Source organism: Mirounga leonina, unplaced genomic scaffold (genome assembly GCF_011800145.1).
Source record: "Mirounga leonina isolate KUSES-001 unplaced genomic scaffold, KU_Mleo_1.0 Mir_126, whole genome shotgun sequence".
Lineage (NCBI taxonomy): Eukaryota > Metazoa > Chordata > Mammalia > Carnivora > Phocidae > Mirounga > Mirounga leonina.
The window spans coordinates 25,607,964-25,632,311 of record NW_023270314.1 but is presented as its reverse complement, the minus strand read 5'-3'; the positions used below and the strand labels follow the sequence as shown (position 1 = coordinate 25,632,311).

The 24,348-nt window shown below is 54.3% G+C and overlaps 2 protein-coding genes across 2 annotated transcripts; one reads left to right on the top strand and one right to left on the bottom strand.

The window, feature by feature from the left end:
• The first annotated feature begins 462 nt into the window (after positions 1-462).
• Positions 463-15,509, top strand: KRT7 (keratin 7). Its single transcript, XM_035002602.1, has 9 exons — positions 463-847; positions 2,319-2,530; positions 4,638-4,698; positions 5,866-5,961; positions 7,426-7,590; positions 8,580-8,705; positions 11,932-12,152; positions 14,760-14,794; positions 15,225-15,509. The coding sequence occupies exons 1-9, from the start codon at positions 524-526 to the stop codon at positions 15,377-15,379; spliced, it is 1,395 nt and encodes a 464-aa protein (XP_034858493.1). The 5' UTR covers positions 463-523; the 3' UTR covers positions 15,380-15,509.
• Positions 15,510-16,736: 1,227 nt separating this feature from the next.
• Positions 16,737-17,912, bottom strand: LOC118009011 (keratin, type II microfibrillar, component 7C-like). The gene is made up of 3 exons (XM_035002898.1): positions 17,638-17,912; positions 17,432-17,463; positions 16,737-16,912 (listed from the first exon to the last, which is right to left on the bottom strand). The coding sequence occupies exons 1-3, from the start codon at positions 17,910-17,912 to the stop codon at positions 16,737-16,739; spliced, it is 483 nt and encodes a 160-aa protein (XP_034858789.1).
• Positions 17,913-24,348: the final 6,436 nt, after the last annotated feature.

Sequence of the window (24,348 nt, the reverse complement as noted above, 5' to 3'; positions counted from 1 at the left end):
GATCTCTCAAGGAGGAACTGGACGTGGGGGAAGGAGGCTGTCTGGGAATGCCTTTCTGGAATGCTTGGGGAAGGGGGCTGGGTGCTGACTCCTGGACTAGAACTTTTTTGTTCCCCTTCTCCCCCAGTCTTTCATCACTCGATCTCTCTGCTCTGGCTGCAGGACTCTTTCTGAAGCCTCCACCCGGAAGCCTTCCCAGACTGAACCTGTTTCACATCTGCTCAGATGGCCGTCTCCCACCGCTCGCTGTCAGCTCCTATCCCGGGCGCTGGGTGACTACGGCCCTCCTCCCCACTCGGGACTTTCCGCTTGGGCCGCAAAGCCCATCCTGGGCGCGCAGAGCGGAAGCCTGGCCTGGGGAGGAGCCCCAGCGAGCAGAGAAGGGTGGCCGGCGGCCAGCCCCGCCCCTACCCAAATAAGGGGATCGGCCCGCGCCTAGCGGATAAAAGCGGCGGCGGCCGGCGGAGGTCAGCGAGTTCGGCACTGTCGCGCCCGCCGCTAGGTCCAACCCGGTCCAGCCAGCATGTCCATCCACTTAAGCTCCCAGGTCTTCGGCTCGCGCTCCTCCGCCCTCCCCGGGCGCGGCTCGCAGGGGCACCTGAGCTCCGTGCGCCCCGGGGGCTTCAGCAGCCGCAGCCTGTACGGCCTGGGCGCCTCGCGGCCGCGCGTGGCCGTGCGCTCCGCTTACGGCGGCCCCGTGGGCGCCGGCATCCGCGAGGTCACCATCAATCCGAGCCTGCTGGCCCCGCTGCGGGTGGACATCGACCCGTCCATCCAGCAGGTGCGCCAGGAGGAGCGCGAGCAGATCAAGACCCTCAACAACAAGTTTGCCTCCTTCATCGACAAGGTGAGCCCCGCAGCCTGCCCCACGCCACGCTTCGGGCCACAGCAGCCACCTGCCCTGACTGCGTGCGGGCCAGGCGCTGGGAGGTCTGGTGCCTTCTCCTATCGCCGGGACCGGGAACCTTCCTCCTCATGAACCCTGTGACCATTGTTCCCCTTCGGGCTCCAAATGCCCTCTTCCAGCGAGCTGACCAGATCGCCCTTTTTCCTCCCAGGAGGTGTGCTTGAGTCCGTCCGGCTGACCCCGCAGGTTGTGTCTGGGAGTGGGCTGCGTTTCTCGAGCGCATTCAGGTTGGGAGCTCCAGAGGCCAGGGCCAGGAGTTTCTCTGAGAGGGGGCTGCGTGGGGTGAGAGACGGAGTAGGGATGACACACTGTTCCCAGCTGAGGATCTCCTCCCTCCCTCCTCCCACTGCTTATGCTATGGCAGATGCTGAAAATAAAGGGCTGGAGGGAGGGAGGGAGGCTCCCTGCCACACCTGCCCACCGACCTGGTCCTCCAGCCTCCCTTTGGTGGTGGGAGGTGAGGTTCTACCTGCCCTTGGAGATAGCCCATTTGCGCCCAGGGAAGGAGCCCTAAGGGGCTCTGGGAAAGGGTCACTTGGGAGGAGGTTTTTCTTGGTTGTTTGGGTCCCACAGGGGTCAGGGAGGGAGTGGGGGAGGGAAAGGGGTTGGAGGGAGAGGGGCTGACTTGACTGGTGGGTCTAGGAGGGGAGCAAAGTAGGGCTGGACCAGGAACTAGGGGCTAGTCCAGCTGGGCCCCTCTGGCCAGGACCTCCTCCCTTGGGGGTGTTAGACTGTTAGACCAGACCTTCCCTCTCCTGCCTTGGTGTAGCTCTCTGCTTCTCCAGCCCCCCATGCCCTCTCCTTCATCATTCAGACCTTACAAATCCTTAAGATTCTGCCGAAGCCTCCCCAGGCCCAGGGTCTGCCCCTGGTGCTGAGCTGCTCTTACAGTCTGCAGCCCCCAGGCCCTGCTGCTTCGAGTTGCTAGTTCTGAGGAGGGCTATTTCCTACTCCCAGTCATATTGGATGCATCCAAGGAGCCTTTTGGGCCCCAGACCGAGCAGATAATAGTTGCTTATTTTAGCACCCTGTCCTGAGACCTTGGAAGAAAGGGGCAGCAGAGGGAGGATACAGAGAGGGGAGGCCCAGGACAGACAGGGAGGGGGAGAGGGAGGTAGAGAAGATCATCTGTAATGTGATGGGGAACATAGGAGGCAGGAGACACCTTGGCGACCGGGCAGATCTGACTCCTGGGTCACAGGGTAAGGCACTCAAGACAGAGAGTCCTGGAGGAGAGGCTGGTTCAGCGTGGGCTTCCTGGAGGAGGGGACCAAGGGCCGGGTCCGGGTTGGGGGAACAGCCAGTGGGAGCATGGGCTACGCTGGGTGGCGGGGAGCTGGAGACGCTCCCAACCCCAGTGTGGGTGGCACGGGCTGCCCCTCAGGAGTTTCCTCCTCTGTTCCCCTCTTAGGTGCGGTTCCTGGAGCAGCAGAACAAACTGCTGGAGACCAAGTGGGCCCTGCTGCAGGAGCAGAAGTCGGCCAAGAGCAGCTGTGTCCCCAGCATCTTCGAGGCCTACATTGCTGGCCTGCGGAGGCAGCTTGAGGGACTGCAGCTGGATGGAGGCCGCCTGGAGGCGGAGCGGCGGAACATGCAGGACGTGGTGGAAGACTTCAAGAACAAGTACTGACCCTCGTGAGACCTGGGGGGGGGGCGGCGCTGGCACCCTGGGTGCATGCGCCCCCTGTCAGCTGATCCTTGGCAGGCCCCCTCTGGGGCTAGGGGTCAGAGGGTGCAGCTGCTCGGTACAGTAACCCCCAAACGGAAGGCCTTGACCCACACATTCCCTGTCTCTTCTCTCCCTTCTTTGTCCCTGGGAGGTATTTCCAAGTCCTGTCACCTGACTTTGCCAGGAAAATATCCCCACCTAGCCCTCACCTGCACTGTTCCCTTTGGGTGCCTCACCAAGGCCCCAGGAGAGGGTAGGGCAGAAGGTGTCCTATGACAGATGAGCTTCAGAACTTGCACAGCCCTCACAGATTATTCTAAAACAGCCCCTCTGTTCAGGTGAGGAGTTAGAGACCAGAGAGATTCGAGGTCCTGAGGGATATCACATGGCAGGTTGCTGGGAGAGCTGGGACTGGAATGTTGGACCCCTGACTCCCAGGAGGAGATACAGAGCCGGCCTGGGACAGAAAGAAGCAAGGAGAGAGAGGGATCATGTGTGGTGGGCCATGGAGGGTTGCCGAGGCTGAGGGGGGGCTCTGGCCAGCGCAGGAACCAGGGCAGGAAGTGTAGGGGCCTGGAAGACTGGGGTTGGAAGGACAGGCCTTTGAGGGCCCCACTGAGGTCTCTTTTCCCATTGAAGAGAAACCGAAGCCTGAGTCTTGGCCTGGGCCCCACCCCAGCAGGCTTGCCCAGGAGTCCTGGGAGTAGCAAGTGAGTTCTGTGCTCTGCCCTGGAGGTGGATGACTAAAGCCACACAGGGACACTGGCTCTGACTGCAGGTAGAACAAACAAAAAGGCCTCTGTGGAGAGTACCCACTCCCCTACTTCCCTAGAGCAACAGTCAACAGGATAATCCCCCAGCAGGTGGGAACAGACAGGTGCAGGACGGAGTAGGCTCTGGGCAACCAGTGAGCCTCTGTTGTCATGTGCGTGTGCCTGTGTGTGCTCACACACTCCCCCCCCCCCCCCCCCCCCCCCCCGTAGAGCACTTCCCTGCAGAGCCAGGCTGGGGTTGAGGGAGGCCTGGAAGGGGCACCTGGAAGGGTCCTGGGTGCCGCTGCCCAGTGAGCTCCTGTCTGTGCATTCTCTGGGCTCAGCAGCATGCTGCGAGGGCAGGGATGGAGAGGTGGCCTTCAGGATGGTTCTGTAACTATTCTATAGGACCTGAGGGCATGGGCCCTTGTGAGTCTGGCCTCCTCCTCGAGGGGCTCTGCCTGCAGGAACTTCGTGCTCCCCACCATAGTTGCCCTGCTGCCCTCCTCCAGCCTGTGGGTGCTACTGAGTTCCTGTTTCTAACACTTTTTTAAAAAAAGTTCCCAAATAAATACTGGGTCAGGCCCAAGGGTTTCCTTGCTCTGTGCCCTGCATCGCCAGTGTCCTCCTATAAGTGGGACTGGCTCCTTGGGAGAAAAAGGGACTTGGCGGGGGGTGGGGGCTGTGGGAGTAGAGATGGGACCAGACCACCCAGCTGGGGCCTGGTTCTTCCAGGACTTGCTGCACCCTATTCCTGATTGCTCTGCTTCAGGCTCCTTCTTCACCCTCAGGGGGTGGGATTAAGTAGTGGTTAAGGCGTGGGCCTGGGGTCAGACTGCCAGGCTTGAAGTCTGGGCTTTGCCGCTTAGCAGCGTAGTGACTGGACAGATTATCTGCTTCTCTGTGCCTCTGTTCCTTTCCCGCGAAGCATGGTACCATTGTTATAGGATCATCGAGAGGATTAGGTGAGTTAATTCGTGGAAAGCACATAACAGTGCGGGCCCTATTTGAAGTGGTCCCTAAGCTTGGTTATTAGTATTTGCTTTCTCCCTCCCAGTAGATGCAGCTTTTGTCCTTTAATTCATGTACATTCCCTGCTCTCCCACCTTTCATCCCATGCCAAGACTCCCAGCCTTAGGAATAGCCACAAGGGAAAGTCAGGGACGTTTGGTTTCATAGCTGATCCCCACTTTTCCAGGTGTGTCAGTAAGGAGGGGGGAAGCTGATGCGGGGCAGATTCTCACCCCTGGGTAGGAGGGGGCATGGAGGCAGAGCCTCACCCACACCATGCACCCTCCCTCTACTGCAGGTATGAAGATGAAATTAACCGTCGCACGGCTGCTGAGAATGAGTTCGTGGTGCTGAAAAAGGTGAGGGCCAGGTGTCTAGGCCAGGTGCGGGGGGGATCATCTGAAAATGTGTAGGACAGGGGGACGTGGCCCTCGCACCTGAGCAGCCGGTAGGGACCTGTGGCCAAAGTCTGGTCTGGGAATGAGGGGCTTGGAAAAGGAGAGATCTGGAAACCTCATAGCACAGCCTGTCCTGTGTGTATGTGCGCATCTGGTGAGTCACTGGACTTGCTTTTGGCCTGGGGGCACTAGAATTCAGATCAAAAGATGGAGGCTAGAAAGGGAGATTTCAACCCAAATACGGGAGTGCTCTATCACCGTTAGAACGTTTCATGACAGGCAAGGGTTGGCACCCGGCAGGGCTGAAGTATGTGCTGAATGAAGGGGATGGGCCTGAGGCAGAGCGATCTCCCTGTCCCTGGAGATGTGCAAGCCGAGGTTAGAAGGCCTTAGGAGTATCTTAATGGGGCTTGATTTAGGATTCTGATTCAGTACACTCACTGAGCAGCTCAGGGTTCTAGGCCCGTCCACATGACAGCAACCTGCCCCAGAGTGCTGGGCCCTTAGAGATTTAGGTGCTTCGAGGATGCCTAAAAGCAGACCCTGTCCACACAAGTTTGAACACAGGCATGTATGGCTAGAAGGGCCCTGATGCCCCCTGGGCCTGTGCTGTTCTCCATGGCCCACCTGCATTGCCGTCACTAAGCTGCATGTTAAACACGTAGGCTGAAGATCTTCCATCTCTGAGAGCCTTATCCTACAGTCGGAATGATTTTCTGCTCTCCTCCTTCATCAGAAGTTGAGGCTCACGGAGTTGAAGTGACTTGTTCAGGGTCACATAGCTTGTAGGTGGTTGAGCCAGGGTTGTGTCCAGACCACCAAAGCCTTTAGGAACCAGGAAAGTGCTAGGTTTGGGGCTACAGGCTGCTTGGGCTACCAGTGCTGGGTAGGCAGCTGTGTTCCTGGGGATGCATGGAAATGATGCCTATCACGCAGCTTCGGAGGGCCCAGTGGAGGAAACTTGCTACCGTGGCCAGGTCAGGCAGTCTGGAGAAATGGCATGTCTCTTGGTAGGGCCCTGGTGTTTGACCCTGGGGGTTGGACAGTGCTGTTTGGCTCCCATCCCTGCTAAATATTCTGTGTACTGAGGCCACGATGTCTCTACCCCTTCTTGCCACCACCCCTCAGGATGTGGACGCCGCCTACATGAGCAAGGTGGAGTTAGAGGTGAAGGTGGATGCCCTGAATGAGGAGATCAACTTCTTCAAGACCTTCTATGAGACGGTGAGGACCCTGGGTGTGGGAGACATGTCATGTCTTCCATGTCCTAACAAAGGGGCCATCTGGTTAACCCCCTGTGTCTGGGCCAGCCTGGGTGAATGTGTGTGCATGCACTTATCCTGTTCTTTATCCTTTCTGGACTCAGGAATCCGTGGTGGGCAAGCAGTCTAGGAGGAGCTGAGGGTAGCAGAGCAGGGTGGGGTTAGCCAGGTTTGGCCTTCCAGAGACATGGGATGACCATTTTTTAGGAGGGGTGTTCGGAGGGGTTGAAAGGAACCAGGAGGATGTCTAGGGATCCTGGGCTGTTACAGAGTTAAGAGGTAGGCTGGGTGCGGTGGCCAGGGGGGCCCGAGTCAGGAGAGAGTGTCTGGGAGTTTATAGCCAGAGGGACCAGATACGTGGCCGCCCAGCAAAAGGCCACTCTGTCTGCCCCTGCGGTCTCATCTCTCCCTCTTGCCTTAGCTGGGGATTTTACCTCTTTTTTCTCCGGGGGATTTAAAACCCTCTCCACTCCTATCAGTGTTAGTCTCTGGCCTTCAGCGGAAGATAGGACAGCCAGTCATCTGGCAGCGCTGGTCTGCGACACTGTTATATATGAGGCTAATTACAGGCCAGTTCTCAGTTCCTTTTTGTCTAGCTTTCCTCTGAACCTCCAGCCTCCATGAGCCCCTCAGTGAATTTCCACGTGTGTTAATTTTAGGGGCAGGCTCCTTGAGGTTTACTTCGGGCATTCTAATCTCTGTGTGGGTCTTTATATGTCTGTCGCACGTTATATATATGTAGGTCTATGTATATATATGTGTGTGTGCATATGTATATGTATACTTAATTATTTCCCTCTCATTATGAAAGAAACACATACTCATTGCCAAAAATCCAGAAAATTGAGTACAGCATAAAATTGAAAACAGGTCTCTTACATGTGCTCTTATCACCTTGGTATCTACCTTTTCAAACTCTTACTGTGCGTATACACATACAGATATAGTAATATGTATTTTAGTAAAAGTAGGATCATGTTTTTTTATGTAATGGTGTACCATGGTTATAAATACAGCTGTATCATCAGTTTTAAAGGCTGCAGAGAGTTCCATCCTGGGGTGGGATATTTTATTTGACCCACCCACCCCCTAGTGATGCGCTTCGCAGCCGAGCTCCTGCCCCAGCAGAGCTCACAGACGGGGCCATCACAGTCCCCCACACTCTGTCACTTCTTTATCTGCTGTAATCCCACCAGACTCTTTTCTTGAGAAGTTGCTAATGAAGCTGCTAACCTCCCTGGGCTTCCGGGGGCGGGCGGACTGTTAAGCAGGTGCTGGGTCTGTGTCCCCTTGCCTTCTGGTGACTCACGCTCACTCTGACCTCTTCTCCCTTTTTCTTCCCCTAGTGTGAAGAGGGTCCCAGGATGGGTGTGGGAACGGAGATGGGTCACGCCCCAAGTCCTGACGTTCTGTCCCATCCTTGCAGGAGTTGGCAGAACTACAGTCCCAGATCTCGGACACGTCAGTGGTCCTGTCCATGGACAACAGGCGCTCCCTGGACCTGGACGGCATCATCGCCGAGGTCAAGGCCCAGTACGAGGAGATGGCCAACCGCAGCCGGGCCGAGGCCGAGACCATGTACCAGACCAAGGTGTGAGGCTGCGGAGGGCCCTTTTTTCTTCCTGGCAGGGTCCTTGGTGGGAGCTGCCCTGACTCCTCACTCTGTCTCAAGCCTTTAGGGCTTGGGTCCCGCTGTTCTGACAGGCACCAGTGGTTAAGTCTGTGGTGCTCTCCGAGGCCCACAGAAGAGGTGAAGAAGAGGTGAAGGCCAGGTCCCTCCCCAGGGAGAGATCCCAGCCAGATGGGCTGACAGGGTGGAGGCGCCCAAAGCACAGAGAGGTTAAGTAATGTGCCTAAGTCTACACAGCTAGTAGATGGAAGAGTTAGGGACTAGATCCTGGGTCCTAGGCCTCCAGACCAGGGAGGTTTAATCATTACGTGCCATGTGGAGGAAGGGCAGCTGACTGTGCAGGTGCTGAAGGAGCTGGGGTAAACTAGTGTTCTGGGGGAGGGAGCCTGAGGCAGGGCTTAAAAGCAGCAGAGGGAGGTCTCTGCAGAGATAAGGAGTCATCCATGGTACACGGGGTGAGAACACAGATATGCCAGCAAGGAGACGTGGGTTCAGACTTGCCGTGTGATCCTTGAGCAGTGCCTTCCATTCTCCAGAGCTCATTCTTCCCATCTGTGAAATGGGTGGTGCTGATGTTTTCAACAAGTGTGTTTTTACTAGGGGGTTGTTTAACAGGTGAAGATTTCAGACTTCTAGTGATTCTCCAGCACTTGGGACAGGATGGGAATGAGCAGAGCCCCAGGATCAATGGGGATGGGCCCTAGGGAGCCATCCTGGCCCTCCCTGTCCTGACTGGGAGGAAAGCAAACCCCAGCTGTACCCCACTGCCCAATAGTCTGGCTTGCCGGCAGTGGGTGAAGATTGCTGGGAGTCAGACTGTCGCTTCCTGGGAAGATAAGCTAGGAGGGCTCATCACTCAGAACCTTGGGCCTTCCTCGGAGGGGGTGAGGGATGAGTCCCCTGTAATGGTTGACCATCCCCTGTCTTACTTCTCTGTGTGGCCCCTCTAGTTTGAGACCCTCCAGGCGCAGGCTGGGAAGCATGGGGACGACCTCCATAATACACGGAACGAGATCGCAGAGATGAACCGTGCCATCCAGAGGCTGCAGGCTGAGATTGACAACATCAAGAACCAGGTGGGAGAAAGCCCCCTCCCCCCCGCTTCCTCCTCCCTGTTTCTTGGGGCCCGTGAAGGGCAGCCATCTGAGAATGAGGAGCCCGAGGCTCTCCCAGGCTGAGGCTGGTGCAGCTCAGTCTCGTGGGCCCACTTGTGAGATCTCCAGGACAGAATGTTCTTGGCCAGGTCCTGGCTCAGGCCAAAGGGAGGAGAGGAGTCGTAGTTGGGCATACAGCCTGGGGAGGGAGCCTCAGCCTGGCCAGCGTGAGAAAAACCACCAATCATTACCAAACTCGTACTGAGCACTGTCCTTGCACCTCGCTCTGGGTGCAATATGCTGTACCTGGGAGCTTACAGTCTGTGGGGATTGGGGGGACAGAGGCCAGCAGAAACCCTTACGGTGGCTCATAAGGCCCCGTCCTTCACCTCCCACCGCTGCATCTCACTGTGCTCTGGCCTCACTAGCCTGCTTCCGGTATCTTGGATCTGCCAGGCACGTTCACGCTTCAGAGCCTTTGCGCCTGGTGTTCCCTCCATCTGGAATGTGGTTCTCCCAGCTCAGCACATGGCTGCCCCTTTGTCATCCCTGGGATTTTGGACACGAGTCCCCTTTTCAGAGATGGCTTCTCCAACCACTCGGTCAGCAGGGTGTCTGAACTTTCTGGAAGCATCTATCACTGTCTGAAGTTTTCTGGCTTATTAAGTGGTTGGCCGTCCCCCACCCCTGCTGAAATCCAAATAATGCCTTGGGAGCCGGTCCCCATCTGTCTGACTCACCGCTCCTTCTCGGCACCCGGCACGTGGTGGGGCATGGGCCTCCGATGACGATGACGGACTGTTGGGAGGATGTGCTGTGTCGCTGGCAGGGGGACAGGCCCTGGCCGAGGTGTGGGGAGGGCCGGGGCAGCCAGCCAGAGCAGGTGTCTGCAGTGGGGAGGGAGGGCAGGTAACCAGTGCTGCAGCTTCAGAGGGCTAAGCTCCAGATGAGCTGGGGGGATGGGATGTGGGGGTGACTTACCCAGAATGTCCTCCCCTTGGAGCCCCGCAGGCCACTTTACATAAGGGTGGAAGCTGCCTCCTGGCGCGGAGGCGGGGCTATGAGTCCCGGTGGTGCCGCGAGGCAGCTTCCAGGCCAGGAGGGGAGGCACAGAATCCTGAATGGTGGTTTCCCAGACCCTGCTGCTTCTGCCACATCTGCTTCTCCTCTTGTACAACGGGGCGGAGCAGGCCCCAGAGTTGGGGTGTCCACCGCCATGGGGGGGCCCCGGGGCAGTGGGATGAGGCAGTGCCGAGGGGGCACCAGTGTGATAGGGAAGGGGACCGGCAGGTGGACGAGGGGCAGAGGGCACGCGAGGGGCCTTCTGAAGGATTAGGAGGGCTGGTAGAGAGGCAGAGCACACCTGGAACAGGGAAGGGTCTGAGGACGGAGAGCGGCTGGTGAGAAGGAAGGGGGAGTGCTGGGCAGGGGTGGGAGTGGTAGCTCGCAGAGCCCAACAGCAGGAGGCCCAGGGCTAGATAGGTTCCTGGTGTGCGGATGGGGCACAGATAGAAGGAATGCTCCTGGTGGGCAGGAAGTGGCAGCCCCGGCTCAGGTCCATCGTGAATCTGACCAACCCGGCCCAAACCAGGGGGCTGCTGGTCACACATTTTGAGGCTGGGGGTTCCAAGCAGTATCTCTCTGCTCCAAGTCCCCTGTTCTGGGCCTGTTTTGAAGATGGTTTTTGTTCTTGTCAGCTGCCCAAAATTTGGGGACTCAACTAAGATCCCATGGCTTTGGATCTCTTCCGGCTGGGGACTGGGGGGGGCGGGATGGGCATTAGAAAATTATAATCGCATTTACTAATTATAGTGATTATAACAAGCGATAACAAGTGTTGGCGGGGATGTGGAGAAAGGGAGCCCTGTGTACTTTCTGTGGGAACGCAAACTGGTGCAGCCACTGTGGAAAACGGTAGGGAGGGTCCTCAGAACATTAAAAATAGAACCACCATAGAATCCAACAATTCAATTTCTATATATCTGAAGGAAATAAAATTTATTTTTTTTATTTTTTAAAACATTTTATTTATTTATTTGAGAGAGAGAGAGCACAAGAGGGGGGAGCGGGAGAGGGAGAAGCAGACTCCCTGCTGAGCAGGGAGCCCGATGTGGGACTCGATCCCGGGACTCCAGGATCATGACCTGAGCCGAAGGCAGTCGCTTAACCAACTGAGCCACCCAGGCGCCCTGAAGGAAATAAAATTACCATCTCAAAGAGATCTCTGCATCTCCATGTTCATTGCAGCATTGTTTACAATAGCCAAGACATGGAAACAAAGTATCCATTAGTGGATGAATTAGTAAAGAAAATGTGATTATATATATAATATAATATAATATAATATAATATAATATAATATAATATAATATAATATAATATAATATTATTCAGCCATAAAATAGAATATTACTCAGCCATCAAAAAGAAGAAATCTTGCCATTTGTGACAACACAAACCTTGAGGGCATTTATGCTGAGTGAAATACGTCAGAGACAGAGAAAGACAAATATTGTATGCTTATAGGTGGAATCTTTTTTTTTTTAAAGATTTTATTTATTCATTTGAGATAGATAGAGAGAGAGCATGAGCAGGGGGAGAAGCAGAGGGAGAGGGAGAGGGAGAAGCAGGCTCCCCGCTGAGCCAGGAGCCCCATGCGGAGCTCGATCCTAGGACCCTGGGATCATGACCTGAGCCGAAGGCAGATGCTTAGGCAGATGCTTAACCACCTGAGCCACCCAGGCACCCATTATAGGTGAAATCTAAAAAAACAGAACTCCTAGAAACAGAGAACAGATTGGTGGTTGACAAAAAAAAGAATAGCAATTATAATAGCATTTATTGAGCACTTACTGTGTGCTAGACACTGGCCAGGGACTTGTGTATTACCTCATCTAATCCCTGCAGTATCCCGATGAGGCAGACACTGTGACTATTGCTGTTTTAGAAGAGAGGAGACTTTGGAAGGGTTGATGTGTCCAAGACCACGTGGCTAGTAAGTGGTGGAGCCAGTATGAGAGCCTAGGCATTGGCTATCAGAGCCCATGTTTTGAACCTTTGGGGATTCCCTGGTGCTGGGGGAATAGACTGGTGCCAGTGAAACCACCGTGAGCAAGTTGCCCAGGTGCTCGCTGCAGGATGGGGAAGCAGGAAGGCAATGACTGGTAAGGCCTGCCCCCCAGCTCACAGTCATCACTACTGCCCACAGCGTGCCAAGTTGGAGGCTGCCATTGCCGAGGCCGAAGAACGTGGGGAGCTGGCCCTGAAGGATGCACATGCCAAGCAGGAGGAGCTGGAGGCCGCCCTGCAGCGAGCCAAGCAGGACATGGCCCGGCAGCTGCGCGAGTACCAGGAGCTCATGAACGTCAAGTTGGCCCTGGACATCGAGATCGCCACCTACCGCAAGCTGCTGGAGGGCGAGGAGAGCTGGTGAGGACACAGAAGCCAGGAAGGGGATCCTTCTGGGGCTTGGTGGGGCCTGGGGCTTGACATTCATCCATCTACAGACATTTTCTGTGGCCTCTCTTCTGCAAGGCACCAGGGATGGAAAGTGTAGGGAGGGTAAATGATGCTCGCTTCTTTGCTCTTGATGAGATGCCCTTCTAGTAGGAAAGACCATGTGGTGTAAAGCTCAATGGGAAAGTTGAAGATAAAAATGTCCCCTTCATGTGTGGGCAGGGTCACCTTATTTGATCCTCACAATATATTCAGGTAAGCAGGTCAGGTATTGTTGCTTAGTTTACAGAGGGGAAACTGTGGTTCAGTTTTATGAATTGAGGGGCCAGTGTGCAGTCAAGCTCTGCTGATTCCTGGTCCAGGGATCTTTCATGATGCCAGGCTGCTTCTCCCACATCACTCAGTGGTAAGTCACATGATATTGACCGAATGTGGGGAGGTCCCACAGGTAATTTGCATACCTGCGGCCAGAGAGCAGGCTGGGCTGGGTTGGTGTTATAGGAATTCTTCATGAAAGACATGGAACCTATGTCCATGAAGTTGGGCCTTCATTCTCACCTGGATGGGTTGGTTGATTCATTCAGACAATTTGCCAGGCTTTAGACTTGTGCCCTGGGCGAAGGTTAGGGTTTGGAGAGGGTGAGAGGGAAAGTGTGGGCCAAGGCTTGGTGGTAGGACTCATCAGGGCTTGGCTTGTTGGGACCCAGCTCGGAGACAGAGAATATGGAAGACGTGCTTCTGTCCTCGGGGAGCTTGCGCATGGTCTGAGGACACCAAACATGTGTAAAGGGAACACCTAGAGACCACTCACGTGCATTTGTAAAATGCTGAATGTCTACAGAACTTTTTCTTTGGGGAGCATTTTTCCTGAGGGTATGGGGAGACAGGCTGGAGGATGGCGTGGACAGGAAGGAATTGGGGAACGAGGGAGTGCTAGGGCAGAGTGCCTGGATGCAGGGAGGAGGGAGAGAAGACACATAGCCGCAGGATAGGAGTTGGGGAAGGAGAGGAAGATGGGTCTCTGCCACTGCAGTTGACCCATCCCTGCCTGGGTTGGCATCTGGTCTTTATGGGAAGAGGAATTGAATACCAAAGGCCCCTGGGAAGAGAGAGCAGCTGATCTGGGGCACAGGGCGGCCCCAGAGCCCAACTGTCCCAGCCACGATGCCTCTCTGCACCCTCTGCCACCATGGGTGCGGGGGCCACGCTCTCTTGGGAACACATACCCTGGGCTTTTTTTCCTCATAGAACCAGAGCTGGGGATGCATAGAATGGGGCCGGATCCACTTCCTCCCATGGGCGGCTGAGCAGGGTGAAGCTCAGGGATGGCAAGTGGCATGCCCAAGGTCGCACAGAGAATGGAAACATTCTGTCTGAAAGCCTAATCTCAGTGTAGATTGTCATCATTGGGGCTTAGATCCCGGTTCTCTGAGAGGCAACTGTCCCCTCTCCACCTCTTAGGGGACATGGAGATGGACTCCTTGTTTTTGATCCCATAACCCCTCCACCTGTCCCAGGGGCAGGTCTAGGATTTGTGGTCTTAGAAGCTCATGCAATTTGGGGTTACAAAGTAGAGTTACGAATATAAAATTAGGCACAAAAACAAATATTTACTTAGGATGAGAAGAGAAAAATCACACTCCACACCAGAGCTTTAGATGTTCAGGTCTCTTCCTCGGCACGGCACCAGAAATTGTTATATGGAATTGCTACCTGACTGCACCCTGGCTTCCCTCCCCACCCACAACTTCCAGTGACTCCCAGCACTCCCAGGGGCCCGTGGAACAAGGGGCCTGGAAGCTTCCTAGCATATCTATCTCTTGCCCTTGTCCTTCGCTCTGCCCTCTTCCTGAACTTGGGGCTGATGAGGCCAGCTGGGCTCCCCTCACTCGATCTACCAAAGTGAGGTCTCCGCTCCCCATGGCAGAGTAAACTCAACCCCAAGGCCAAGGGCTTAGTGACAATGGAGCTGTGAGTCACAAAACAAATACGCCCAACTGTCTCCCATGGCTTTATTTCCGGTAGGGCTGCTTAAAGCCACCCCGACTACCTTCTGCTCCCTCCTCAGTCCCAGCCTTAAGCTGCATTCACGAAAGCAACAATTCGTGAATTATTTCAGTACATACAGAATAATTGCTACATGCCAGACCTCATGCTAGGGGCCAGAGATCCAAGAATCAATAAGCTACAGCCCACTTTGAGGGTTTTATGATTTGGTTAGGGGAGGCAGCTGTCTTCATAAATAATCACGGCTACCATTCATCAGATCCTGTGCACCCAGGGCTCTAGATAAATGATATTATTCAGCCCTCACAAACAACTCTGTGAGGCGAGGACTAAGTCAGGTGAGGAAATGGAGGCTTTGAGATGTTGCCCAAGGTCACATGGCCAGTAGGTAGGAGGGCCTACGTGAACTCCTCTCGCTCCCCCTTATTTTGCAACAAGGCTGAAGGAGGACTAAGGTGTGGGGATAGAGGAAGGAATACCAGTCTTGCTGGCTCCTGGGTGGAGGGGGCCCTGGGACTGCTTCCTCCAGCTCTGAGGAAAGAGCTGCTCACAGGTCTCTCCTCTGCCCCCCAGGTTGGCTGGAGATGGAGTGGGAGCTGTGAACATCTGTAAGTCCTTGGCTGTGGCCCATCTCCTGTGCTGTCCAGACTAGGCTGGGTCTGCAGGATGGCACACTGGCTTGAGGACCTGGCCTTGTCTGGACCAGGAGCTTCTTTCCCTCACCAGCTTTTAGCAGGTGCCCCAGAGCTCCCAGCAAGTCAGGCTCAAGGGCCCAGGGGAGCCGTGCAAGAGGGCAGAGTGAGGCAGGACATATCTGTGCTGCAACCCCCACAGCTGCCCCAGGCTCTTTCTGGCGGGGGGGAGTGGGGTGGAGGGGTGGGGGGGGTGGGGGGTGGGCTGGCCCCAGGAGGCTGGTGGGGAGGGGAGGCAGCGGGGAGGGAGAGGGGCAGGCACAGCAGGAGAGTGGGGTGGAGTGAAAGACTGGGGCCTCAGGTGATGGGCCTTGTGCTGATGGAACCCTCCTCCCTTTTCTCCTAGCTGTGGTGAACTCCACTGGTGGAGGTGGCAGCCGGGTGGCCTTTGGAGGAACCATGGGCAGCAATGCCCTGAGCTTCTCGAGCGGCGGGCCTGGGACCTTCAGGTCCTATTCCAGCAGGACCTCAGCTGCCACCCATAGGAGCATACGAAAATGAGCCCCGGTGTGTGGAGACCCCCCCACCCCCCTGCCTTGGCAGTCACAGGAGGACTTCCATCCTTGCTCCCGAGACTGCCTGGCAGTCTGAAAAATGTCAGAATAGCTTCCAATAAAGCAGCCTTTCTGAAGCCTGGGTGAGGCCCAGCCTGGTACCTGGTATCCTGGCTTCATCAGCTGGGTGGAGAGGGCTGGGGAAGGAAGGGGCCTTAGGATTGGGTATGTTCTGAATACTGAAGAGCCATCTGTGCAGGAGCTTGGGAAAGCACGTTGGTGACATGGTGCTGGTGGTGATTCAAGAGGCATGGCTCGTAGCCTGTGTGAGGCCTTGGCCTCCTCCCAGGGCTGGGGCTCTGCCACGGAGGGGGCACTGAAGTCCTCTCCCGCTGAGGGAGTGGGAGGGCTGTTCGCACACTCCCCTACCCCCAGGTTCTGGGCTGCCAGAGTGCATTCCTTGCTGCGAGGACGAGGACGTGTGGCTCCGAACGCCTTCTCTGTCAGCCTCCGAGGGGCAAAAACTGGACTGGAAGTCCACGTGGAGGCACAAATGGGAGATTTTCTGAGCACATTATATATGACCCATGAGCTTTATTGGAACCGTGGAGACCAAGCACTAAGCACGAGGGAGAGGGAGCCGAGCCAGCCACCGAAAGATGTCCCCGTGGAGCTGCAGCCTCAGTCATTGCGAGGGTTTGGGAGGCAGGGGAGGGCCTGCGGGATAGCAGCACGGCCACACCCCCCAGGGCCGTGCACAGCCGAGGCCCCGGGCCAGTCTTTCCCTTAGAAGCCACAGGTCTCGGGCGCCTGGGTGGCTCAGTCGTTAAGCGTCTGCCTTCGGCTCAGGTCATGATCCTGGGGTCCCGGGATCGAGCCCCACATCGGGCTTCCTGCTCAGCGGAGAGCCTGCTTCTCCCGCTCCCACTCCCCCTGCTTGTGTTCCTGCTCTCGCTGTCTCTCTCTGTCAAATAAATAAATAAAATCTTTAAAAAAAAAAAAAAAAAAAAAAAAAGAAGCCACAGGTCTCTGCCAGGCCAGGCCCCCGAGCAGCCTGAGTCAGAATGGGATCTCCCCGCAGGGCCGCAGGGATCCGGGCAGGCAGCCTCCTGGGCCGGGGGAAGGACGAGCGCAGCTGCCAGCTGGGCGGGGAGCCCGGGCCTCCCCCGAAGAAATCGCGAAGAGCAAGGGCGGGGGGAAGGCGGAGGAGATGCAGGACGATAAGGCTGCAGTTTGTGCAGGTGGGCCGGCTGGTTCTCCGAGCCCTTCCGCTTCGAGCCCAGGGACTTCGGTTGCTCCGGGCCCCACCTCCGGAGGCAGGGACTGTTCACTGGGAGAGCGGTGTGCTGACCGAGCGGGAGGTGCTACGCGAACCGCACCGAGGAGCTGCCGCTGCACCTCCGGCCGCAGGGCGCGCACATGCCCGTGCTCACCGCCACGTTCCCGCTGCAGGGGACGCTGCACACGCTGCCGGTCACCGGCCGCGAGCCGGACACGCAGAGGTCCCCGCAGACCACCCCGCCCCGGGAACTGCTGACACCTGCAGGAGGAGAACAGGGCTTAGTTCCCTGCCTCCTGGTCAGCACCCCCTTCTCTAGCCCAGAGCTCCTTCCCTCCATTTCTATTCCTCCCTTCCCTCCAGACACCCTCATTCCGCCCCACCCCCACCCCGCACTCCTTCCTGCCCTCTGGCCTCAAGCATCCTTGATAAACTCTTCGCCCGGGTCCTCCCTATAGGCAGAAATAGCTATTTAACTTGTAATCATAAATAGTTATCTAACTTACAATCACTCACTGCCCACCCACCCCCTTCCTTTCAGGGTTTCCAAAGATAGCCTGTGCTGGCCTCCTGTATTTGTAAATAAAATTGCATTGGAACCAAGCCATACGTACTCCTTAGGTGTTGCTTATGGCTGTAGCTTTCACATTACAGTGACAGAGTCCAGTAGTTGAGACAGAGGCTAGGTGGCTCACAAGCCTGAAATATTTGCCATCTGGCTCTCCTGCCCACCAGGAACCCCAAGCCCTTATTTCAGAACCTACAGTACAGATTACTTACAGACATTTTCAGCACCAGTGCCCTCACACAACCTTGTAGGGAGAGCAAAGAGACAAAAATTAGTTGGGGAGAGCAACCCTTGCAAATTCCCTCCTCCATGCAAGCGACATGCAAATGACATGCAAACGACATGCAAATATGCGCCTGGCTCAAAGCACAGTTTCCGGAAATTGAAGAGATACTCTTCCCACAGATTTGGGCCCCACCTCTGTTCTTCACCCTCCAGCAGCCGCCTGTAGGTGGCGACCTCGATGTCCAGGCCCAGCTTGGAGTTCATCACCTCCTGGTACTCCTTGAGCAGGCAGGCCATGTCCTGCTTGGCCTTCTGCAGGGCGGCCTCCAGCTCAGCCAGCTTGCAGCGGGCATCGCTCAGAGCCGCCTCGCCCTGCTGCTCAGCCTGGGTCACTGCGGCCTCCAGCTTGGAGTTCTGGGGGCCCAGAGGAGAACAAGGTGTGTTATGGTCCTGGGTATCTCTGTCCATTTCCTGGATGTGTCCAGTCTCTCCCCTCCCCCAGCTGGGGACACCCCAAGAACAGACCTCTCCCCTTCATCAGCTGAGTCTCCCCCAGGGACCACAACCAGGGACGATGGTCAGGCAAATGGGCTGGAGCATGAATGGTGAGATCCACTGCGGACACACACTGCCTGTATTACCCTGGGGAGGCCCCAGGTGACCAGGGACCAGGGCTGCAAAGAAAAGACACCGCCTCTGCTCCACTCTTCACACTCACTGGATCCTGTTGCTGTTTCCACCCACTTTCCCAGATCTAAGCTCAGGCAATCAGCTTATTAGAGTAATAAAAAAACCAGGATCTTTAAAATGAGTAATGCTTATTTAAGTTAGAGAAATGTACTATTAGGGATGTGGGTGAGAGGCATATTTCAGACATCCCGGGGGAGGGGTGTGATAGGTCATGTTGGGTGGTCTCTCCTCCCTTGCATTCCTAGCCAAATCTCTGATAATTTCTCTCGTTCCAAAGCCCTTTCCCTGTGGAGGTATGAAGAAGGGGTCACTTTGGGGACCACAGCAGAGAATGAGCTTGTCAGAATCAAGCAAGTGAGTGGGTCTGCCTGTGGCCGCCCTCGGGGGCATCCAGTACTCCCTCCTTTAGTTAACATGTTCATATTTTATTTCCACCCATGGAAGGACATTTTCCTCCTCACACCCAGGGAGATCCCCAAGGCAGGAATTCTCTGGATCTTCCTTTACAGAGAGGCCCAGAGAGAGAAAAGAACTTCCCAAAGTCTCATACTGTGTTTTGCTAGAGCAGAAGGGAGAACTTAGTTCTCCACCCCTCAGCTTCTGGATCTTTGCCTCTGACCTGCTTTGCAGGCACGGAATGGGATTGGAGATTTTCTAGGGTTGGACTGGGGGAGGTAGGGTCCCCTGGAAAATCTCACTAGGAACTGCCTACACATTGTTTCCAGAAGGGTAATGGTGCCTATGTGCTCGAGGGAGACCTGGAGGCCAATGTCCATGGGCTGGTGGAGGAGATGGGCTTCCTGAACGCCATGTGTGAGGAGGTGAGCACTGGCCGGGAGGACATTAGTCATCCCTGTTCACTCTGTCCCAGGCCAGCCTTTGTACAGAGGAAACGGACAGAGGGGTCTGCAGGCGTGAGGGCTTTGGAAATGGTGGCTCTGTGGTATGTGTGTGTGTGTGAAGGAGGAATGTGAGCAGTGTTCTACCTGGCTCTGGATGGTATAGGTGACGTGAATGGCTGTTGGCCCCACAGGACAGGTGGGTCATCCACGCCCACATCTCAGACACCTTAGTCATCATCAAGGTGGATATCAGCCAGGACCTGAACATGGGCTGCACTGTGACTGAGATCTGGGCTAACTATGATGACATTGCCAGATGCAGTCAGGCTGAAGCCAAAAGCTGGTACCTCAGCAAGGTGAGAGGCACAGGACACCTGCCTCCTAGATATGACAGTGGGAAGGATGCCAGGCATATATTAACAAGGCCTCTTTTGTCTGGGGATTCTGATCCCTAGGATGGTAACAGAAGGGCAGACAGCTCTCAGGTTACAGTGGCTGGGCAGGGCTGCCACGTATGGTCGCACAGGCTGAGCACTGTACAACTTACCAATCATCTGTGGTGTCTGAGTGGGTGGGAAACTGCATCCTGAGCCTCAGAACCATCTCTGCTCCCCTCCTCTCCCCCCCACCCTGGCCAGTGTGAGGAGATGAAGGCTACGGTGACATGATGATCCAGCACGGGGAGACCCTGCGCTGCACCAAGGAGGAGATCAATGAGCTCAACCGCATGATCCAGAGGCTGACCGCTGAGGTTGAGAGTGCCAAGTGCCAGGTAAGGGTCACCTGCGGCCTCTCCAGGGTAATACAGGCAATGTGTGTCCCCATTGGATCTCACCATTCATGCTCCAGCCCATTTGCCTGACTATCTTCCCTGGTTGTGGTCCCTGGGGGAGACTCAGCTGATGAAGGGGAGAGGTCTGTTCTTGGGGTGTCCCCAGCTGGGGGAGGGGAGAGACTGGACACATCCAGGAAATGGACAGAGAGACCCAGGACAATAACCCACCTTGTTCTCCTCTGGGCCCCCAGAACTCCAAGCTGGAGGCCGCAGTGACCCAGGCTGAGCAGCAGGGCGAGGCGGCTCTGAGCGATGCCCGCTGCAAGCTGGCTGAGCTGGAGGCCGCCCTGCAGAAGGCCAAGCAGGACATGGCTTGCCTGGTCAAGGAGTACCAGGAGGTGATGAACTCCAAGCTGGGCCTGGACATCGAGATCGCCACCTACAGGCGGCTGCTGGAGGGCGAGGAGCACAGGTGGGTGCAGCCAGGGCTGCTGGGGGCAGCGCAGCATAGGCCTGATCCGTTGTTTGCTCCCAGACTTCTCGAGCACCTGTTTCTTCTTCTGCTGCCATCTTGGAAACCTTCAGGGCCCCTGCCAGCCCTGAGAGGCTAAGAAGAAGAATTTTAGCTGAGGTCCACTGCCTGATTTCTAACATGCCTCTTGGGACAGTGGCTGGCTGATAAATGTTTAAGAACCGGCTCTCAGAGGAAGAAAACACCCCTATTTACAGTACTTGCCAACTTCAGTGTGTAAACTCTTCTGTCATGGCCGACTGCGACTTCATGGAGGGTGGGCTAGAAATGTGCAAAACAGGCTCTGTGAATTGGTTCCAGAACACCATTGGTTAGAAAGCAGGAGAAAAGGAGGCCTCAAACAGAGAGGGCAAACAGAAGATACTCTTACTGTATTGGAGAGATGAAACAGCTCAGGGAGACTGGATTGCTCCCGACCAGCTAGCCCATCGGTGTGGGTGGGGCAGCAATCCGGAGCTGGATTCCTGGGGACAGGTAGAGGGGTCTCTGTGGCCTACTGCATTTGGAGGGTCCCATTTCTCAGAGGGATCTGGGAGAGCCTGCCCCCTATGGTCTTTTGGGACAGGGTTGGAGAGATGCTGAGCCTTTGGGGCTGCTGCACCCCAGGCCTTCTCCTCTGACCTTCTGGGGAATCTTGAATGATTCCTTGGGTGACTGGGTTCCGAGCTGGTGACCACATTACTTCTGTGCCCACACCTAACGCTTACCTTGTCTCTCCTACATCAGGTGGTGTGAGGGCAGCAAGTGCTCTGAATCTGGCTCTGGAGGGAGACACTGCAGTTAGACAGTGGGAAGAACGTTTTAGCTCTGAGGGTGGAGAGACCCAGGGAGAAGGGGTTTCCTTCATTTCCTGCCCCACAGTGATGATGACGGGGCTGGATGACAGGTCGTGAGTGGACTAATTCCTCACACCACGCCTGTTGGAATGGAAGTCTTACTTTCCCATTGTTAGGAAGCTCGCATTCTCTCCCTGTCCAAGCACACTTGTCCACGTTGAAGATGTCAAATATTTTCTGGACTAAAGTAGGTGTTTCATCAGCTTGGTTGTCCCCAGGGAGGTCTTCCTGAAGTCAGTGATAGAAGAAGAGATTAAGAAGGGATTGAGATTAAACCACAAGATGGACTCCCTTCCAGTAAAGGGTGGGAGTCTGGGGGACAGGCCACAGGGAAGCTCATGTTGGCTTTACTTATCGTTGGAGACGTGGATGAGCAGGAGCCATCCCATCCACCTAGGTGCTCTTGGCTGGTAGGGAGGGGGTTCTAAGTGGTGGTGGGGAGCTCTTTGGAACCAGGTCCCCACCCCCACCAAAGGTTTGGGTTTGTTATTATCCCTGTGCCAGTGGGGTGTGAGCAGCTCTCGGGCGGAGTTGTATGTGGGGACCTCTCAGTCATCCATCCGTTCCGGTGGCATCAGATACTGTGGGATAGGAGCTTGTGGCCGCAGCTGTAAGAAGTGTCAAGCTGGCTGGGCTTGATGAAACACCAGGCCCCCAGCGCTCTCACCCTCCCTGAGGATCCCGGCTGGCCCTCTGCCCAACCCAACCGTGGTGGTGGGGTGTAACTGCTTGGTCTCACCCTGGCCCGTCTTCCGTGCCTTCCACTTCTCATTTCTTGTTGTGTGGGAGTCTCCCTCCTTGTCTCCTGTCTTCCTCAGGCCGAGGAAGGATATTGGGAGGAGAGGCACATGGATATATTCTGTTGGAGGAATCTGGGCCGCTTGACTCATGAAGAGGACAGTCCCTCAGCCCCCATCCCTCAACCTTGCCCTTCCCCGAACTCTTGCTCTTCCCTTCCCTTCCCTTCCCCGATCTTCCTTCCCTCCCTGCTGTCGGCGCTTAAAATAAAGTCACATGGTTCTTGTCATGCTTTCAATCTTTCTGTCCGTTATTTTGGTCCTGGAAAGGGTGGGATCTCCAGGAGGGCATTCAATGTGGTGGGGGCTGCTAAGGCCATGACAGCTATTTATTTAAGTGAGTGTCAAGGCTGGGGACATTGAGGAGAGGTGTTCTGATGGCTCAGGACTCCAGAGGGAATGCTCCAGTGTCAGGAAGTGTCTGGCCCACTGTTGCCTTGTAGTGGGTACTGATCGATGTTAAGAGAATAAATGAATTCATCTCTAAGGTTTCCAATTTCCCACAGGGCATCTCCACTTGAATGTTGCACTGATATTTGGAATTCAAAATGCCTTGAAATCACCTCGTCATTTTCCCCTGTACTGATGCCCATTCGTCAGCTTTCCCTCTTTCTACCAGTTCTTTCTAATATTCCAGCTTCAAACCCTTTGATATCATTTTCCCCACCCAATGAGTCACAGAACCCTGCCTATTTTTTCCTTTGAAAAATGCCACTGGGAACTTCTTTTCTTGCAAAATGTCAGACTAGGACCTCTGAAAAACCCTTTTGTCATTAGTCACTTAAGGTTCTGAAAAATATACTTAAAAATATATTTAAATGCATCATTGAGCTAGCAAAAAGGTATGGCAAGTTAGAAGGAGGAACAAAATGGAAATTCCAGAATTGCAAAGTACAATCATTGAAATGAAAAGTTCAATGGGTGGGCTTAACGAAAGACTGAAGATGTCAGGGGTAGGGTCTGTATACTAAAGACAGATGAATAGAAATTTTCCAATCCGAACAACAGAGAAAAAAAGATCGAAGAAAAAGTAACAGAGCCTTGGAGACCTGTGGGACGGTATCAAATAATCTAGCATATGCATATTCAGGGTTCCAGAATGAAAAGGGTGAGAATGATGTGGGAAAGTATTTGAAGGAATACTTGGTGGAAAACAGCAATTTACGGATCCAAGAACCTTGTAGTGCCCAAGAAGACAACTGGCTGTTAGAAGCAAAAATAATGATATTGTTTATAATGTACATAGAAGTAAAAGATCTGGCAACGATGACACAGATGGTGGGGAGGCGGGTCAATGAACACACTATTGTGAAGTGTGGAGTAGCACAGTATTAACTCCAAATAGACTTTGATAATTAAGGATGTATAGTTTTAGTTCTAAAACAACCGCTAAAAACAAATATTTATTATCATAAATAAAAATAAAATGTTTAAAAAATTTTATTTTTTTAAAAAGATTTTATTTATTTGAGAGAGAGAGAGTGGGGGAGAGAGAGAGAGAGAGAGAGAGAGCATGAGCAGGGGAAGGGGGAGGGGCAGAGGGAGAAGCAGACTCCCTGTCCAGCAGGAAGCCCGATGCAGCGTTCATCCCAGGACTCTGGGATCATGACCTGAGCTGAAGGCAGACACTCAACCAACTGAGCCACCTGGGCACCCCCCAAAAGAGATATTTCAGTAGAATAAATAATAGTAAATATTTAAAAGTATTTGATGAACTCAAAAGAAAGCAGAAAAGAACAATAGAGGACCCAAAAAACCCACCTGAGGCAAGTGAGAAACAAAAAACAAGATGGCTGACTCAAATCCAATTATATAATAATTACATGAAATGTTTATGTTAAAAACTAACCCCTCAATAACAGAAGACAAACAATTCAGTGAAATGGGGCAAAAGATATCAATCAACACTTTACAAAAGAAGATGTGTTAAGGGCCAATGAGCACATGGGAGCTAGTCATCAGGGAAATCTGCTATGAGAAAAACCCAACACCCAGGAGAAGGCTAACATTAAGTGTGGAGCAGTTGGAGCTTTCACGGAGGGTAAAATGGTACAGTCACCTCGGCAAACAGTTTGGCAATTTCTTATCAAGTTAAATGTATACTACCAAATGGCAAAGCAATTCCACTCTTTGTTATTTATTCAAAAGAAATGAAAAATAGGTTTACATAGAGACTGGTACATGAATTTCATAGGGGCTTCATTTAGAATAGCCCCCAACTGGAAATAACACATGAATGGACAAACAAAACTGAGATATATTTATACAACAGAATATGACCCAGACATTCAAAAGAATGACCTACTGATTCATGAAATGACATGGATGAGCTGAGTGAACAAGTCAGACACAAAAGAGCACATACTGAATGTTTCTATTCCTACGAAGTTCTAGAAGTGGCAATACTAACCTACGGGGGTGGAAATTAGATC

Excerpts from the sequence above, each read along its gene's own strand:
- KRT7 (XM_035002602.1), top strand. The coding sequence starts at position 524 with ATGTCCATCCACTTAAGCTCCCAGGTCTTCGGCTCGCGCTCCTCCGCC. Across the intron at positions 848-2,318 it reads TTGCCTCCTTCATCGACAAG|GTGCGGTTCCTGGAGCAGCA; the intron begins GTGAGCCCCGCA and ends TTCCCCTCTTAG. Across the intron at positions 5,962-7,425 it reads TCAAGACCTTCTATGAGACG|GAGTTGGCAGAACTACAGTC; the intron begins GTGAGGACCCTG and ends CCATCCTTGCAG.
- LOC118009011 (XM_035002898.1), bottom strand. The coding sequence starts at position 17,912 with ATGGACAGAGATACCCAGGACCATAACACACCTTGTTCTCCTCTGGGC. Across the intron at positions 17,464-17,637 it reads CTGGAGGGTGAAGAACAGAG|GTTGTGTGAGGGCACTGGTG; the intron begins GTGGGGCCCAAA and ends TCTCCCTACAAG. Across the intron at positions 16,913-17,431 it reads CACTGGTGCTGAAAATGTCT|GTGTCAGCAGTTCCCGGGGC; the intron begins GTAAGTAATCTG and ends CTCCTCCTGCAG.